This window comes from Phyllostomus hastatus, unplaced genomic scaffold (genome assembly GCF_019186645.2).
Source record: "Phyllostomus hastatus isolate PE091 unplaced genomic scaffold, TTU_PhHast_1.1 phas_contig_80, whole genome shotgun sequence".
NCBI classification, from domain to species: Eukaryota; Metazoa; Chordata; class Mammalia; order Chiroptera; family Phyllostomidae; genus Phyllostomus; species Phyllostomus hastatus.
The window spans coordinates 3,401,549-3,421,213 of record NW_025333960.1 but is presented as its reverse complement, the minus strand read 5'-3'; the positions used below and the strand labels follow the sequence as shown (position 1 = coordinate 3,421,213).

General features: G+C 42.9%; 1 protein-coding gene across 4 annotated transcripts in view; it reads left to right on the top strand.

Annotated features, from left to right (window-relative positions):
* CHST13 (carbohydrate sulfotransferase 13) overlaps positions 1 to 19,665 on the top strand; it is a 39,042-nt gene continuing 19,377 nt past the window's right edge. For 2 of the 4 annotated variants that reach the window (XM_045849649.1, XM_045849651.1), the window contains exons 1-2: positions 8 to 117; positions 2,093 to 2,230. In XM_045849649.1, the coding sequence (XP_045705605.1) occupies positions 2,176 to 2,230 (55 nt within the window). In that variant the 5' untranslated portion in view covers positions 8 to 117; positions 2,093 to 2,175. Of the gene's footprint in view, positions 118 to 2,092; positions 2,231 to 19,665 lie in introns of all 4 variants that reach the window. The other 2 variants (XM_045849650.1, XM_045849648.1) reach the window with 2 other exon arrangements.

Below are 19,665 nucleotides of genomic sequence, written 5' to 3'. Positions count from 1 at the left end.
TTGCACAGAGCTCGCTCAGGATGGGCAGGCGCTGCTGGAGGCGGCTAGTGCTGGTGGCAGCGAGTCTGAGCGCGGCACTTCTGCTTCTGGGTGCCGCGACCCGCGCCCTACTCCCGGGTGAGTGCCGGACGGGCAGGGGTCCTCCCCACCCGTATCCAGACTCCTGGATGAGGCAGGAGCACCTCTAGTCTGTTCCCGGGCTAGGGGATAGGGATGGGTGGGCCCAGAAATGCTCTAGATACTCCTCCTGTGCCCAGCGTCCCGTACGGTCTTTCTCCTCGGGAGTTGGTATCCCAATGCCCGGGAGTGGGGATCATTTGGGCCTCACAGCCTGTGCCTGGTGACCCGAGTCAGTGGTGGGTGGCGGAGTGCCCAGTGAGGAAGGCAGTTTCCTTTACCTCGCCGCCGCATCCCCTTATCTCCCGGAGTCCCCGCTGGGGCAACCTTGCACTGGTGGGAGAGAGCTCGATGCTTCTGCATCCCCATGGTGGTCCCTCTGTGCAAGTGGCGCTGCTCCCTAGAGCGCCCTGCTCCACCCTGAAGTTCACACTGACAAGGACTTGAGTCTCCTTTGCATCTATTTCATGGTCTGGTTGGAGAAACTGAGGCAACCAGTCAGGACTCCACATGTGCTGAGACTCCACTGGTGTCATCTCCTCAGATCCTCCCCACCCAGGGGTGTCAAACTCGTTTTCACTGGGGGCTACATCAGCCTCCAGGTTACTTTCAAAGGGCTGAATATAATTTTAGGACTGCATAAATGTAACTACTTCTTAACAGTTAAGCCAGAGCTTGGTGCTGTTGCCAGGTAGAAACAAGGTGCAGGGTGGCAGGTGGGGGGATAAAATTAAGTGGAGGACCGGATTTGGCCTGCGGGCCTTGTGTTTGCCATCTATGCTCTAACCCATTTCACGGAGGAACAGGCAGGAGAAATGAAGGGATGGGTGTGGATGGCTAACATGCTGGCTGCACAGTCTCCTACTCTTTGCAACTGTGCTCTGTGTGACACTGTTGACCACACATTTGCTGGGCACCTCCTGGTGCCAGGCCTCTGTTTAGGGCTGGAAACACCATTTTGTAATATCCCTGCCCTCACAGATCTTATGTTTTTCATAATAAAACCCACATCTCCAGGCTCCATCATCTGCCACTGAGGCACACCCAAGGAACACCACTGTGCTGCTACATTAGATCCCCCACCAGCTAACTAGTCCACAGGGTCTTGTGGGGATGCTGCAGTCTACTGCCACCCCCACCTCACCCCATTCTGACCTTCCATCCCCTTCCTAGCTTCTCAGGGCTTGAGCATCTTTCCTGATGTTGGAAATAATGGTTGTTTCTCCTGAGCCTAGCTGGGCCTCTGTCCACTTCCAGGGAACCTTAAGGTTGGGGTTGTAGAATAAGGGTGTGGAAGGAGGTTGAGAGGGAGAAAAGGACTTGTTCCCAGGGGAGCCCACCACCTCACTTCCAGGCTGGATTGCTGCCCTCCCCTTCCTCCAGGCCATGTCTGTTCTATTAGAGTCCAGAACTTCCTGTCTGAAGTTCAAGGGTGATGTGGGTTAACAGGTGGGGACCCTGACCCTCTCTGAATCTCCTTCCTCTTCCCTCTACATCCTCCTAACCATTCTGGCACCACAACACCTGAAGACACAGTACTTATAGACAACTATAGGCCAGGCACAGAGTCAATGATGGTCACAGCATCCCCACAGTTGTGCAGCATTTTGGCCCTATAGGCTTCTAATGTTTATAATGAAATACCAGTATTTTGGTCCTATGCAGAATAAATGCAGAAGTGCCCAATGAGTATTAGGTGCCAAGGTGCCAGAGCTAAAAAGGGTGGGTGAGGACTGAGATTGGCTTGGCTTAGGAGCCAAGCAGGGCCCTTGAAGACTCAGTAGCAGCCCCTCAGTGCAGAGGTCAGGGACCATTTCAGAGGCAACCAGAGGCCTAAGCATACTTGCCTTGCACTGAGCCATCTGCAGGGACCCAGCCCATAGACTGTCCCTAAATGTCTTGCTTCAGGCTCCCCCAGTGCCCTACTTTGCCCACCCTGACTCCTACCCCAGTTCTGGTCCCTGGTTCTTCACAGGCAAGAGAGGAATGAGAGACTAGGAGCTACCCAGAGGACTGTGTCCCACTGAGGACAACCCAACTCAGACTGATTTAAACCAGATGTGGCTGCCTTCAGGCATGGCTGGATCCAGGGTCTCAAATTATTTCTCCAGCTGTAAGTTTGACTTTTCTTTATAGTGATTTCATTCCTAGCTCCCACAGCCAAAAAGAGGGCTCTTACCAACAATTCCAGCTAAAGTCCTGAAGATTTGTCTCTTTGGCTTAGATTGAGTCACATGATGCCCACTCCTGAGATAATTGCTGTGACAGAAAGGAACAGAAGGCTCTGAATGGGCAGGCCTGGTCACATACCCATTCCATCAGGTATGGGAAAAAGACAGCCTATCAGAACCACATGAACTGAATATAAGTGGGTTTGCTCCTGGAGGGAGATAGGTAGGCTAGCAAAAGAAGGGGAAGAGGCTGCTGAAAGCCCAATCAATAGATGCTCATTATCCTGCTGTCCATTCCCTGGTACTGTCAGAGTGTCCACAGCTCCAAAGTACCTTCCAGGCCTTCAGAGGTTGAGAAAAAGCAGGCTGGCACGATGGATGGCTCACCAGAGAGGGGATTGGTAGTCCAATTTGTAGAGGATAAAACTTAGACCAGATGAAATGAAGTGCTTCGCTCAAGGTCACTTAGCTAGGAAGTGTGGGACCAGGCTAAATCCTAGGCTAAATCCTAAACCCTTGTGCTTTCCACTCTATAGGGCTCTATTTCCCTCCCCACCACCAAAAATAGGCAGAGTTGCATTTTACTTATGAAGGGTTTGTCAACGTGTTTCTTGCTCAGCCTGATCACCAGTCAATGTCCCTGACCCAGGGACACATAGGTCACCCCAGAAGGCCTAGCTTACCAGAGGAACTGAATGGGTTAGGGCAGACTCCAGCAGCAAGGCCAGGGTCTCCTGCCTATCTGATCTTGCAACACTAGCCCAGCTAGAACTTATTAACCAGAAACAATGTGTCGTAATCTTTGCTTACCAGGCTGAGGATCATCATTGTTCCCCGAAAATGGTGAAGCTTCAAACCCCCCATTCAACAATTTGCACCCCACCCCACCCCCTGCAAGGAGAGACTGAACTTTCCCTTGGAAGTGAGCATGCAAGGGCAATTTGTCTTCTGTGTGGCGTTTCACCCACCAGCCTGTGGGTGCTGAGAGGATGGGTTTTGTGCAGGGTGGAGTGGGTGCTTGAGAGTCAGGATGGCATGGCTTGCCTTAAGGGTGCACATATGCTGTGTCCTGGGGTAAAGTCCTGTTTCTGGCCCTTACTTGCTAAAAGTCCTCAGGTATGTTTCTTTGCCTCTCTGATTCTCAGTTTCCCTGTCTGTTAGGTTGGGATAATAAGAGTTTCTACCCAATAGGAGAAAGCATCAATGGGCACAAATCAGAGTACAAGGCATGGTAGCCACCTGGAATTTTGTGGGCCTGGCTCCCCTAACCAGGCCCAAGCCTGGCCTCCTTTGCTGACTGCTGCACAATCCTAGGAGCTTCTGGCCCACATGCAGTGGGCACCATACGGTGTTGGATTAATGGACTCATGCTGGCCCACTGGGCTGGGACCACAGCCTATCTGCAAGTCTGGGCTACATGGTGTCAATGGCCTAGACCCCATGGGCATGGGCCCCTGGCTTTCCCAGAATGATGGAAGCTCATTCCGCAATGCTAGTTTGTCTGAGCTATTTCGAAATCATTCTATTTCATGGCTGTTATCTCTCTGATTCTGTCTGTTTCTTTTTCTCCCAGGCTCTGTCCATGTCATTGTATGTAGCTCCCTCTCTGTCTTGGTCTCTGTCTGTGTCTTTGGCACCCAGCCTCTCTTCCTCCCCCTCCTATTGCCCTCTCCCTCTTCTCTCTCCCCCTCTCTCCATAACCTCTTGCTATTTTTGTGTTCTTTTTCAAAGCAGAACCCCTATGTGGTTTTGTCTGTGGTGGCTCTGGGATGGCCGAGTTCTTCATCTTAGGCCCAGGCCTCTCCTTGACCATGAGGCTGGGCCACCCCACCTGGCTCTCTCTGGCCTGTCTGATCCACAGTGCCCTGGGTGGGGTCCTGGGACCTGGAGCCCAGTGGAAGGGCTGAGGGGAAGAGAAAGAGGCCAAGGCCGGGTGGGGCTTAGGTGATGGCAGTGGAGATTGGGGGAAGCCTAAGGGTGACCCTGTTTGGGGCCAGTCCCTACCCTAGAACTCCAGAATGGGGGTCTGGACCCTGTGATCTTCAAGACATTCCCCTCTGACCTCCTAGACACATCTGGCCCTCTGTATGACCAGCCTGCCCATCCCAGTGGACCTGGGTTCCTCTGATCTGTGTGGTGGGGTGGAGTGGGTTTGGCTGGGCCCTGTAATTACTGGCCAAAGCTACTCTGGGCCTCTCTCTGGTTTCTGCTTCCTCCTTCCTTCTACCCACTGGTCTCTGGGGTCTGGTATGGGACCCACTCTCCTGCAGGCTGTGGTCTGCCCAGGAAATGACAGGCCTTACTCATGGGCTAGTGTTTTTGGAAGGTTCTGAGTTATAGGTCCTGGAGTAGAGACGGCCTAGGTTTTCTCTCTGTCATTTGGGGTTCATCTTCCCACAACCCATGGGCCACCAGCCCTTCCTCAATCCTCAGCTATGGTCCTGAGAGGAGCTCATCACTGGGTGACCTCCTGCAAGAGGTAACACCTCTTGGAGCCTCCAGTTTGCCATCTGCAAAATGGTGGGAAAGTTTCTCTGCTCCATTCAGGCCTGTGAGAAGTGCTGTGTCACTTTGGTACCAGCAGCTTCTAGTGGCCGCTGCCATACTTAGGCCAGCAGTGGTGGAGAGACCCACTAGCCCCTAGCTTCCCTTACTTTGAGGGACTAGTCAACACTCTACTCTGTCCTGTCAACTCATTTTCTGATGACAGTGGCATTCTTGGGATATGTCCAACTGCCACAGGTCCCTGGCCTGGGTTTAGAGACAGAGTTTCAAGTCCTGGGACCACTGATGAACCCCAAGACACAGGCAGGCCCTGAGGGCCTCATCTCTTTCACATGCCCTGGGGACACTGGAGTGGCAGAGGGCCTGGGGCTGTCAGAAGTGTGGTGGGGGCCCTAGACAGTGGGTTTCAGATGCACACAGAAGGTCTAGAGGCCAGGGCAAATCCAGTCTGGCTGTTATGCATTCATTCAACCAGCCTCTCTTTATGGCGCACACCCTCTGTCAAGGCACTGTTCTGCCCACCAGGCACTGCTGTAGTGTAGCGGTTCTGTCTGTACCCCAGCTCCCTAGCGGTAGCAGCAGCATCACCTGGTAACTATAGAAATGCAGATTCTTAGGCCCTGCTTCAGACTTATTGGACTAGAAACTTGGTGCGGGGCCTTGCAATGTCTGTTATAACAGGTCCCATGCATGCCAAAGTTTGAGAACCACTGCTCATGGTCAGTTTGTGAACAGATCAGTTTATCAAATTATACAAGTTTATTTGTTCACCAAAAGCGTATCTTAAGGAAAACTCTTAAATTTTTTCAATGAATACATTCTTCTTAGTAGCATTTAAACACTTCATTTTGTTGAAACCAAGGGTCATGGAGAGCATTCATTCTGCCTATGAATACATTCTTTTCTCATATGTTCCCAAATTATTGAAGATACTATTCTTATGAATATTTAATATTATTTTTTTCTTTTTTATTATTTTATTGTTGTTCACTTACAGTTATCTGCATTTTCCCCCAGTACTCTCCCTCACCCCAGACAAACTCACCTCCCTCCCTTGCTTCCACCCTCCCTCTTGGTTTTGTCCATGTGTCCTTTACAGTAGTTCCTGAAAACCTTTCCCCACACTGTCCCCTGCTCCTTCTCCTCTGGTTACTGCCAGATTATTCTTAATTTCAATGTCTCTGGTTATATTTTTCTTGCTTTTTTCTTTTGTTGATTAAGTTCTGGTTAAAGTGAGATCATATGGTATTTGTCCCTCACCACCTGGCTTATTTTATTTAGCATAATGGTCTCCAGTTCCATCCATGTTGTTGCAAAGGGGAGGAGCTCCTTCTTCCCTCTGCTGCATAGTATTCCATTGCATAAATGTATCATAGTTTTTGGATCCACTCATTTACTGATGGGCAGTTAGGTGGCTTCCAGCACTTGGCTATTGTAAATTGTGCTGCTATGAACATTGGGGTGCACAGGTTCTTTTGGATTGGTGTTTCAGGGCTCTTAGGTTATAATCCCAGCAGTGGAATTGCTGGGTCAAAAGGCAGTTCCATTTTTATTTTTTTGAGGAAATTCCATACTGTTCTTCACAGTGGTTTCACCAGTCTGCATTCCTACCAACAGTGCACTAGGGTTCCCTTTTCTCCACATCCTCTCCAGCACTTGTTTCTTGATTTGTGTATGATGGCCATTCTGACTGGTATGAAGTGGTATCTCACTGTGGTTTTATTGGCATCTGTCTGATGGCTAGTGATGCTGAGCATCTTTTTATATGTCTCTGGGCCATCTGTATGTCTTCCTTGGAAAAGTGTCTGCTGAAGTCTTTTACCCATTTTTTAATTGGGTTCTTTTGTCTTTATGGAGTGGGGTTGTGTGAATTCTTTTTATATTTTGGAGATCAAACCCTTGTCTGAGTTATCATTGGCAAGTATGTTTTCCCACATAGTTGGTTCTCTTTTCATTTTAATGCTATTTTCTTTAGCCATGCAGAAGCTTTTTAATTTGATGAGATCCCATTTGTTTATTCTTTCCTTTATGTCCTTTGCTTTAAGAGACATATCCGTGAAGATGTTGCTGTGTGGAGTTTCTGAGATTTTCCTGACAATATTTTCCTTTAGGACTTTTATGGTGTCATGACTTATATTTAAGTCTTTTATCCACCTTGAATTTATTTTTGTGTATGGTGTAAGTTAGTGATCGAGTTTCACTTTTTTGCATGTAGCTGTCCAGATCTCCCAACACCATTTGTTAAAGAGGCTATTTATCCTCCATTTTATGCTTCTTCCCCTTTTTCAAATATTAATTGACCATAGAGACTTGGGTTTATTTCTGGGCTCTCTGTTCTGTTCCATTGGTCTATATGTCTGTTCTTATGCCAGTACCAGGCTGTTTTGATTACTGTGGCCTTGTAATACAGTTTGATATCAGGTATTGTGATCCCTCCTACTTTGTTCTTCTTTCTCAAAATTGCTGCAGCTATTTGGGGTCACTTATGGTTTCATATAAATTTCTGAAATGTTTGTTCTATATCTGTGAAATATGTCATTGGTACTTTAATAGGGATTGTGTTGAATCTATAAATTGCCTTGGATAGTATGGACATTTTGATGATGACAATTTTTCCAATCCATGAACGTGGCACATGCTTCCATTTGTTTGTGTCCTCCTTAATTGAATATTTAATATTCTTATGAAGTCAAGAATATTTTAAGATAGCCATTGAATATATTTAAATTTTTAACCCTGACTGGCATGGGTCAATTGGTTGAGCATCATCCTGCAAAGTGAAAGGTTGCCAATTTGAGTCCTGGTCAGGGTACACACCAGGTTTGTAGTCCCAGCCCCCACTTGGAGTGCATGAAAGAGGCAACCAATTGATGTTTCTCTTAAACACTGATGTTTCTCTCACACACTGATGATTCTCTCCTTTTTCTCTTTCCCTTTCCCTCTCTCTAAAAATAAATAAATAAAATATTTACAAAATGTTTTTAAACTACATTCACATAAAATGTTCTTGGGTATATTCTTTTTTTGAGATCAATATTTTTATTTTCCCTCTGGTAACCACCATACTGTCATCTGTGTCTGAGTTTCAGTTTTATATACCACATATAAATCATATAGTTTTATATGAAATCATATGGCTCTTAACTTTTTCTGACTGCCTTATTTCACTTAGCATAATATTTTCAAGGTCCAACCATGTTGTTGCAAATGGCAGTATTTCATCTTTCCTCATGGCTGAGTAATATTCCATAGTGTATATGTACCATATCTTCTTTATCTAGTCCTCTATCAAAGGACACTTTGGTTAACTCCATGTCTTGGCTACTGTGAATACTGCAAATGAACATAGTGGTGCATATATCTTTGCAAATAAATGTTTTTAGTTTTTTGGGTAGATACCCAGAACAAGGATTGCTGGGTCATTATATTAGTTTCAAGTGTACCACATAGTGATTAGACATTTATATAACTTATGAAGTGATCATCCCAATAAATCTAGTACTTATTAGTTATTACAATATTATTGCCTAAATTCCCCATAACTATTTTGTAACTACCAATTCAACTTAATCCCTGCACCTTTTTCACCCATCCTCACACCTCCCAGCTGGCAACTATCAAAATGTTCTCTGTATTTATGAGTCTGTTTCTGTTCTGCTTGTTTGTTTTTTGTTTTTCAGATTCCACATAGACAGAAACTCATCTGGTATTTTTCTTTGTCTTATTTTACTCAGGACACTACCCTGTAGGTCCATCTATGTTGTTGCAGATGGCATGATTTTATTGAGTCATATTTCATTGTATATATACACCATTTCTTTATCCATTCATCTTTTGATGGTCACTTATGTTGCTTCCATATCTTGGCTATTGTAATAATGTCACAATGAAAACATGGATGCAGACTTCCAGCCAAGATGGAGACAAAGGTAGACACATTGTGACTCCTCACACAACCAAAAGAAGGACAACAAATATAAAAATAAAACATAAAAAAAAACAGAACTGACAGGAAATCAAACAGTATAGAAGTCCAAAAACCAAGGAGTTAAAGTAGAAACATTCATCCAGACTAGTAGGAGGGGTGGAGATGGGCAGCCAGAGGAGAAGACGTGCAACAAGGCAGTGGCTGGAGGACCGGGGTGGGCAGTGGCTGGCAGACAAGGTGATTCCACATTCCAGTGTATATAAACCGGGAGGAACAACTGGGGAGCAGGATAGACTGCACAACCCAGGGTTCCAGTACAGGGAAAAAAAGCCTCCAAGCCACTGACTAAAAACACCTGTGGAGGTTGAGGTGGCAGGAGAAACTCCCAGTCTCAAAGGAGAGTTCATTGGAGAGACCTGCAGGGTCCTAGAATGTACACAAACCCACCCACCCCAGAATCAGCACCAGAAGGGCCCGATTTGATTGTGGGTGGTGGAGGAAGTGACTGAAAACTGGCAGAGAGCAGAGCAAGCAGCACTGTTCCCTCTAGGAACCCTCCCCCACAGACAGCATCACAACACAGCCAACTTGGGTTGCCCTGCCCTGGTGAACACCTAAGGCTCTGTCCCTTATAAGTAACAGGCACATCAAGAGAAAAAAAAATGGCCCAAATGAAAGAACAGATCAAAGCTCCAGAAAAAATACAACTAAGTGATGAAGAGATAGCCAACCTATCAGATGCACAATTCAAAACACTGGAAATCAGGATGCTCACAGAACTGATTGAGCTCAGTTTCAAAATGAAGGAACAAATGAAGGCTACCCAAAGTTAAATAAAGCAAGATATAAAGGGAACCAATAGTGATGGGAAGGAAACTGGGACTCAAATAAACTATTTGGAGCAGAAGGAAGGAAAAAACATTCAACCAGAACAGAATGAAGAAACAAGAATTCAGAAAAATGAGCACAGGCTTAGGAACCTCCAGGACAACTTTAAACATTCCAACATCTGAATCATAGGGTTTCAAGAAGAAGAGGAAGAGCAAGAAACTGAAAACTTATTAGAAAAAATAATGAAAGATAACTTCCCCAATCTGGCAAAGGAAATAGACTTTCAGGAAGTCCAGGAAGCTCAGAGAGTCCCAAAGAAGTTGGATCCAAGGAGGAACACGAAGGCACATCATAATTACGTTACCCAAGATTAAAGATAAGGAGAGAATCTTAAAAGCAGCAAGAAGAAAGGAAAGAGTTACCTACAAAGGAGTTTCCATGAAACTAGCAGCTGATTTCTCAAAAGAAACCTTGCAGGCAACAAGGGGCTGGAAAGTATTCCAAGTCATGAAAGGCAAGGGCCTACATCTAAGATTATTCTATCCAGCAAAGCTATCATTTAGAATAGAAGGGCAGATAAACTGCTTCCCAGATAAGTCAAGTTAAAGATCATCATCACCCAGCCCTTATTCTATGAAATGTTAAAGGAACTTAACTAAGAAAAAGAAGATCAAAACTATGAACAGTAAAATGACAACAAACCTACAGTTATTAACAACCAAACCTAAAACAAAAACAAAAACAAAAACAAACTAAGCAAACAACCAGAACAGGAACAGAGTCACAGAAATGGAGATCATATGGAGGGTTATCAGTGGGGAAGTGGGAAGGGGAGAGAAGGGGAAAAGTTACAGAGAATAAGTAGCATAAATAGTAGGTAGAAAATAGATAGGAGGAGGTTAAGAGTAGTATAGGAAATGCAGAAGCCAAAGAATTTATTTGCAGGACCCATGGACATGGACTGAAAGAGGGGAATGCATGTGGGAGGGGGTGTGCAGAGTGGAGGGAATTAAAGGGGGGAAAATGGGACAACTGTAATAACATAGTCAATAAAATATATTTTTAAAAATTTTAAATAAAGTAAGGTTAACAGAAAGTTTAATAAAGTGGGATTGTCTAGTCTGCATATATAAATATTGAAAATACAAACACAATCATAAAAAAGAAAAGAAAATATGGATCCATATATCTTTTCAATTTAGTGTTTTGGGTTTCCTCAGCTAAGTACTCAGAAATCGCATTGCTGGGTCCTTCCTTGTCTCTTGTAATAGCCTTTGTTTTAAAGTCTATTTTGTCCAATACATGTATTGCTACCCCAGCTTATGCTTGTTTCCATTTCAGTCTGTGTATCTTTTGATCTGAAGTAGGTCTTTTGTAGGCAGCATATATATGAGTCTTGTTTTCTCATCCATTCAGCCACAGTATGCCCTTTCACTGGAGCATTTAATCCATTTATACTTAAAGTAATTGTTCATTAGTATGTAGTTACTGACATTTTATTATTAATATTTTTATCTCTTCCTCATCTGAAAGAAGACCCTTTAACATTTCTTGTAATGGTTTGGTGGTGATGAACTGCTTTAGCTTTTTCTTGTCTGGGAAGCTCTTTATATTTCCTATGATTCTAAATGATAGCTATGCAGGGTAGAGTAATCTTGGTTGTAGGTCCTTGCTTTTCATCACTTTGAATATTTTGTGCCAGTTCCTTCTGGCCTGTAAAGTTTCTATTGCAAAATCAGCTGACAGTCTTATGGGAGCTCTCTGGTGGTAACTAACTGCTTTTCTCTTGTTACTTTTAACATTTTATCTTTGTCCTTAATCTCTGGCATTTTAATTATGATGTGTCTTCATGTCAGCCTCTTTGGGTTCATCTTGTTTGGGTTCATCTCTGCACTTCTGGGGCTTGTATGTCCTTGTACTTTACCAAGTTAGGGAAATTTTCCATCATTATTTTTTCAAATAGGTTTTCAATACCTTGCTCTCTTCTCCTTTTGCTATCTCTATGATGCAAGTGTTGGTAACTTGTCTCATCTTCATTTTGGGGGAATTCTTTTTTTGGTTTTGCTGTTCTCTGCTACCTTATCTTTCAGATTGCTGATTTGACCCTCTGTTTCATCTAATCTGCTGTTAATTCCCCTAATGTATTCTTCATTTCAGTTATTATATTCTTCATTTCTAACTCTTTTTAATGTCTTCAATCTCCATTTTTATGTTTCCTATCTATTTGTAGAAGTTCTCACTGAGAGCATTTAGCATCCTTATGAGCAGTGTTTTGAATTCTGCATCTGATAGATTGCTTGCTTCCACTTTGTTTAGCTCTTTTTCTGGAGTTTTATTCTGTTCTTTCATTTGTGCCATGTTTCTTTGTTTCATCATTTTTGGCAGCCTCCCTGCATTTGTTTCTATGTATTAGGTAGAGCTGCTACATCTCCCAGACTTGGTAGAGTGGCCTTATGTATAGGGCTTCCTGTGGGGCCCAGTGGTGCAGTTTCCTGGTCACCTGGGCCAGATGTTCCAGGTGTGTTTCTTTTGTGGGTTGTTTGTGTCCTCCTGTTATAGTTTAGCCTGATTGCTGTTTGCACTTCAGTGGGGAGAACTGACCCTCAGGCTGATAGGTTGTGAAGATTGGTTGTGGCTGCAGTAGAGGAGCTGTTGTGTAAGGGTTGACCCTACAGAACAAGATTCACTTTAGTGGGCCTCTGGTGCCTGCGGAGTATGCCCTTTGAGTATGTCAGTTGTGAGGTGGTTTGGTGGTGCTCTTGTTTGATATGAAGCTGGCTAATGGGTGTGTTGGTGCTGGGGTCTATTGAGAGATGCATGCCAAGGTCAGCTTAGATCTGCAAGTGGTTGCCACTTGTGCTGGTGTTGGAGGTATCTGGGAAAGGCTAAGATACAAGCTGAAGCTGGCTCTGCTAGTGCCAGGCTTGGGGCTCCTTAGCAAGAAGTATGGGGTGTGCTAATGCCAGTTGCTGGGTTTTTTTTTGGCATTTGTGAACATTTGAGACATTTTTGGAAGGTCCATGGCATGAACCAAGATAGGCTGCCTATGTGGAAAAGCCAATAAAAGCAGTTTGGGTGGGCTAGAAAGTTGAATGAGGTGCGGTCTCAGGTAATCACCAGGGTGGGGTGAACAGTGCCATCCATGTAGATGATATGGTAGAGGCCCACATCTGCAGGGGGAGGGCTCAGTAAAGGCATGATGACTTCTGCCAGCACTCCTGTCTGGGAGAAAGATCCCTCTCCAGCCCTTGCCCTGAATCAAGACAATTCATTTCCTGTTTATGTGTTCTTGGAGCCTTTCAAGCTGCTGCTCCAGCACTGGAGCTCAGAGTAAGTGAGTCTGTGAGCCAGTAAGTCCACATGTGAGCCCTTTAGGAAGAACACCTAGACTCCAGCCACAATGTCCACTGGTTTTCACAGCCAGAAGTTATGGGACTTCCCTTCGCAGCCCTGGAACCCTGAGCAGGGGAGCCTGGTGTAGGGCTGGGACACCTTGCTCCTCAAGGGGAATCCCCAAAGCTGAGATATCCCTCCTGATTTTCAACTGCCGCACATGGGTGAGGGACCAGCCCATCCTGTGTCTCTGCCCCTCTTGGTATGGCTTCTGTGTATTCCTAGTTCTTGGACTTCTGTTCAGCTAGATTTCAAGTAGTTCTCAGTGATGGTTGTTCTGTAGTTTAGTTGTGATTTTGATGTGGTTGTAGGAGGAGGCAAATACAGTGTTTACCTAGTCTGCCATCTTGACCAGAAGGCTTCAGTTATGGCATCTAATCTTTTTAATAAGCTGCTGAATTTGGTTTTATATTATTTTGTGGAGGATTTTTACTCCAATATTCATAAGGGAATTTGGTCTGTAGTTTTCTTTTCTTATAGTGTCTTTGTTTGGCTTTTAAAATTAGGGTTATGCTGGCCTCATCAAATGAGTTAGGAAGTGTTCCTTCTCTTTAATTTTTAAAAAAGTTTGAAAAGGACTAGTATTAGTTCTTATTTAAATGTTTGATAGAATTCACCACTGAAGCCATCAGGTCCAGGGCTTTTATTTGTCAGGAGATTTTTTTTTCTTTTTATTACTGATTCAATCTCCTTACTAGCTATAGGTCTATTTACATTTTCTTATTTCTTTGTGATTTGGTCTTGGTATATTATATGTTTTTGGAAATTTGTCAGTTTCATGTAGATTATCCAGTGTGTTGATGTACAATTGTTTACAATACTCTTTTTTTTTTATTTTGTAGAGTCAGTTGTAACATCTACACTTCATGATTTTAGTAATTAAAGCCTTCTTTTATTCTTAGTCCCTCTAGCTAATTGTTTATCAATTTTATCGACCTTTTTGAAGAGCCAATATTTAGTTTCATTAATTTCTTTATTTTTAAGGTTACTTTTATTTTACTTTATTTTTATTGTATCTTTTCCATTACCATTCATCCCCCCATAACCTCTTTCACCTCCACCCACCCACCTCCCCCAACAATCACCATACTGTTGTCCATGTTCATGAGTTCTTTTTTGGTTTTTGCTCATGTTCTCTCCCCACTATTTTCCCAGAGCTGTCAGCCTGCTAAGAATCTGTCTCTATTTTGCTTGTTAGTTCAGTTTGTTCCCTATAGTACACATATGAGTGAAATCATATCGTATTTGTCTTTCTCTGACTGGCTTATTTTACTTAGCATAACATTCTCCAGGACCATCCATGCTGTCAAAGGATAAAATGTTCTTTTTTTACCCCAAGTAGTACTCCATTGTGTAAATGTAACATAGCTGTTTTATTCACACATCTAGTGATAGACATTTGGGCTGCTTCCAGATCTTGGCTATTGTAAATAATGCTGCAATGAACAGTATATATATTCAAATTAGAGTGTCAGGTTTTTTCAGATAAATTCCCAGAAGTGGAATTTCTGGTTTTGACTGAAATGTCATGCTTAAGACTCAAAAATGACCAGACAGCTTTAAGGAATTAAGATCCTATTTTAGAAGCCCATAAAAGCCTCTTGGGAAAACAGCCTGGTACCTTCCTTACATGGTTCATGGTGTTTATTCCAGGTAAGAAACAAAGATTTCTTCCTTGAGATGCAAAGAAAGAAACTCAGAATATGTTTGGGACCTTGAAACCTATAGGTATGGCAGGCAATGTCTGATGGCAAGTCCTCACCTTGGCTTTTCTGGCCTTAAGAGGTCTTTTTAAGTTCAATCTGAAGATTCCTTATAAGAACTTTCCAGCAAAGTAGATTTAAAAGAGCAGATATGGTTAATTAATATTGTTGCTGAACTTAGGCAAATAATGAGGTCAAGTTTAATTGAAGCTAGGCTTATTTTGCAAATAAATTTGTCTTAATTTGGCTATATTTGGTAAAAATGAAATTTATTTTAGAGAAAAAAATTGTTTCAATAGAAACTCTAATACCCACTTGTGGATATTAGATTCTGAATACTGTTCATTATCTATTGTGTTTTTAATTAGACTCTAAGTACTGTTCATTGTATTTTGCTTTTAAAATATTTTCTACCTATAAATTGAACTGGATCCTGAATTTTTCTAGTTTTCTTAAATATTGTGCAGCAATCTTCAAAACTAACATTTTCATTTTTCCATCCATTGATTTAAAATCATTGAGGACTAAAACTGCCTTTTCCCCAAGGTGATGCAAGCTAAAGTAAGACAGCATGATAATAAACTTCAGAAAAATCACAACAGCTCATCTATGAACTATATTTGTGCCTATTGCTGAAATAGCCAGAGACATTCAAATGGCAGACAAGAAGAATCTATGAGACTCTGACTCTCTTCACTCCATCTGAAGATAATTTGAGACAGAAAGCTGGAAATCTTGATTGCCTCCACAGAGATGCCTTCTATTAAATACCAAATTGCTTGCACCATAGGTTTAACTTTGGGAGCCTACCAGCATCACCACTTCCTCACATGAGCTGCCATGCTCCTCTGCAGCCAGGGCCAGGGATTTCTGAGGAGGGGGTCCAATTAGCTGGCATGGTCATGCTGTGTCTCATCCTTTATTTTCTACAGATCCCAAAACTTGGTGGACATTTGTGAACTCAGGAGAGCTAATGAGGAGAGGTAGGGTGGAGTCTGAAAGATCTGGGCCAGGGGCTCCTCAGAGACATCAAGAAACAGTTCTGTAGATTGAGAAGTCCAAGATCAAAGAGCCACCCTGATTGTGTTTTGGTGAGGTCGCTCTTTCTGGTTCAGAGCCAGCACCTTCTCAGTATGTCTTCATATGGTGGAAGGGGTAATTTCCTTTACTTTTTATTATCTGTTTTATTTGTCTCTGTTCTATTCTTTTTTGTTCTTATCCTCTGTTCATTTTGAATTTTCTTCCGACTTTTTGTTGTCCCTTAATTTGTATAATTAGATTGTTGATTTGAGATCTTTCTTGTTTTTTTTAATTGCAAGTATTTATAGCTATAAATTTCCCTCTTAGTACAGCTTTTTCTATGTTTCATAAGTTCAATATGTTGTGTTTTCATTTTTCTCTAATTATTTTTTATTTCCCTTGTATCTTCTTTGATCCACTCATTTAAAATATATTATTTAATTTACAGAAATTTGTGAATTTTACAATTTTCCTTTTGTTATTGATCTCTAATTTTATCACCCATGTGGTCAGAGAAGATAATGTATAGGATACCTACCTTTTAAAATCTATTGAGGATTACTTTGTGGCTTAACATACTGTCTATTCTGGAAAATGACCCATGTTCGTTTGAGGAAATGTGTATGCTGTTGTTGTTGGACAGTTGTTTTAAAGTTTTGTCTACTATATCTGCCATAATATCTTTTTCAGGGAAAGTTTTTGTGAACATTTTTTTTTCATTTGAATGGGCCATATGTTTTTTTCTTTATATACCTTATTACTTTCTGTAGAACACTGGACATTTGAATCTAACAATGTGGTGATTGTGGAAAGCTGGTTCTTCTCCCTTCTCAGCGATTGTTGTAGGCAGTCTCTGGGCCTGGGATCAGCCCGAAGTATAAATTTTCCAGGCTTTCCCTAGATATCCAGGTCACTTTCTAATTTTCATATGCAATTCTTTTTAATATTTGACTGTTTAATATCTGGCTCCCAAAAGGCCAAAAGAGAAAAATGAAGGGAGGAGGAAGATGCCAGTCTCTTAAGTGCCCTGCAAGTCACTTTGGCAGGAAGGGAATGTGCTTTCAATAATGAGGGGGAGGTACAAGGACAATGGCTGCCTGCCTTTATCTTCACCTCTCTTCAGGAGCAGCAATCAGTGATTAGAACACATACGTCTGGTATTTAGAGGACTGAGCCCTTTTGGCACACCCTGGCTCCTGTGTGCTGCATGTAAACTGCTCCAGGAGGATATGCACAGCTGCCTTCCATGTGAATGTGGGTGGCAAATGGGTAGCTGCTACTGTACTGTGCGCTGAAATTAACTGCCATTTATCAACTCCTCCCCTGGAAGCAAGCTTTCAAAGGATTCCAGAATTCCAAAAATAGTTGCATCATATAGATTCTGCCAGTATTATTGTTGTCTAGGTTGAGAGACAGATCCCTTGTGCTTCCTACTCCACCATTTTCCATAATCCTGTAGCTTTGCTCTTAAGGAACTGCCAAACTATGTTTCATTGCAGCTGCTCCCATTTACATTCCCAGTATCAATGTATGAGGGTTCCAATTTCTCCACATTCTTTCTTTTTTTAAATATATTTTATTGATTATGCTATTACAGTTGTCCCATTACCCCCCTTAATTCCCCTCCACCCTTCACACCCACTCCCATCCACATTCCCCCCTTTAGTTCATGTCCATGTGTCATAAGTTCTTTAGTTTCTACATTTCCCATACTATTCTTATCCTCCCCCTGACTATTTTCTACCTACCATCTGTGATACTTATTCTTTGTACCTTTTACCCCTCTCTCCTCCTCCCACTCCCCTGTTGCTAACCCTCCATGTGTTCTTCATTTCTATGGTTCTGTTCCTGTTCTAGTTGTTTGCTTAGTTTGTTTTTGTTTTTGTTTTAGGTGTGGTTGTAAATAATTGTGAGTTTTCTGTCATTTTACTATACATGTTTTTTTATCTTCTTTTTCTTAGATAAGTCCCTTTTACATTTCATAAAATAAGGGCTTGGTGATGATGAACTCCTTTAACTTGACCTTATCTGAGAAGCACTTGATCTGCCCTTCCATTCTAAATGAAAGCTTTGCTGGATAGAGCAATCTTGGATGTAGGTCCTTCCCTTTCATGATTTGGAATACTTCTTTCCAGCCCTTTCTTGCCTGTAAGGTCTCTTTTGAGAACTCAGCTGACAGTTTGATGGGAACTCTTTTGTAGGTTACTGTCTCCTTATTTCTTGCTGCTTCTAGGATTCTCTCTTTCATTTTTACCTTGGCTAATGTAATTATGATGTGGCTTGGTGTGTTCCTTCTTAGATCCAACTTCTTTGGGACTCTCTGAGCTTCCTGGGCTTCCTGGAAGTCTATTTCCTTTGCCAGAATGGGGAAGTTCTGCTTTATTATTTGTTCAAATACGTTTCAATCTGTTGCTCTAGCTCTTCCCCTTCTGGTATCCCTATAATTTGGATGTTGGAACATTTAAAGATGTCCTATAGGTTCCTAAGCTTCTCCTCGTTTTTTTTTTTTTTTTTTGAATTCTTATTTTTCCATTCTTTTCTATTTGGTTGTTTCTTTCTTCCTTCTGGTCCACTCTATTGTTTTGAGTCCCAGTTTCTTTCCCATTACTATTGGTTCCATGTGCATTTTCCTTCATTTCTCTTATCATAGCCTGCATTTGTTCATCTAATTTTCAACCAAAATCAACCAATTCTGTGAGCATCTTGATCATCAGTGCTTTGAGCTGTGCATCTGATAGGTTGGCTATCTCTAGGTCACTTAAAAGTATTGATTCTGGGGCTTCCAATTCTGTTTGAGCCACCTTCTGTTTGAGCCATCTTCCCCCCTACCCCCACCCTTTTGGTCTGGTTGTGCATGTTACAGTAAGGGGTGGAGCCTGAGGTGTTCACCAGGACAGGGCACCCCAGTCGCTGGGTTGTGACATTGTATGTGGGGGCAGGGTCCAAGAGGGAACAAGGGCACTTGCTCCACTCTCCCTTGGACCTCAGTCCCTTCCACCTCTTCCCCCAAGCAAACTGGGCCCCTTTGGTGCCGATTCCCGTGTGGGTGGGCTTGTTCACCCTGTGGGACTTTCCAACGACCTCTCCTGTGAGGCTGGGAGTCTCTCCCAGCGCCTCAACCCCCACAGGTGTTTTCAACCAGTGCCCCAAGGCTCTATTTCCCAGCTCTGTGATCCTGGGTTGCGCGCAGTGCCTTGCTTCACAATTCCCACCTCACTGAGTCTGCTGTTTGCCACCCCTCAGCCAAGGTCTGCCAGCTGCTGCTTGCTCACTCAGGGTCCACCCACTGTGGTCTTGTATGCCCCAATGCCTTACACTCCCAGTCCCAACGCTCTCTACTCTCTGCACTGGGACCCGCACCCGGCCGCCCAATTCTGCCCCTCCTACGGGTCCAGATGAACAGGTCTATTTTAACTTCCTGGTTGTCCGACCTCCATACAGTTCAATTTTCTGTCAGTTCTGGTGGTTATTCTGTTTCTAAATTATTGTTGTCCCTATTTTGGTTGTGCGAGGAGGCACATTGTGTCTACCTATGCCTCCATCTTGGCCAGAAGTCTCTCTCCACATCCTTTCTAAAAAGACAGATTTTATGTCTGTCTTTTTTATTACACTCATCCTAGTGGGTGAGAAGATATATGTCATCAAGGTTTTCATTTGCATTTCCCTAATGACTAGTGATGTTGAGCATCTTTTCATGTTCTGTTAGCAATTTGTATTCTTTGGAGCAATGTCCATTTCTCTATTTAAAAAATTGTACATTCTTTGTTCATTTTAAGAATGCTGTTATGCCTTTTATTCTTCAGTTATAGGTGTTCTTTAGATATTCTGGATACTAGTCCCTTACCAGATATATGATTTGAAAATATTTTCTCCTAGTTTCTGGGTTGTCTTTTCACCTTCTTGATGGTGTCCTCTGAGGCATAAAAGTTTTTAATGTGGATGTAGAGTTGACCCACATAACAATGGCGGTCTTATAAAATTATAATGGAGCTGAAAA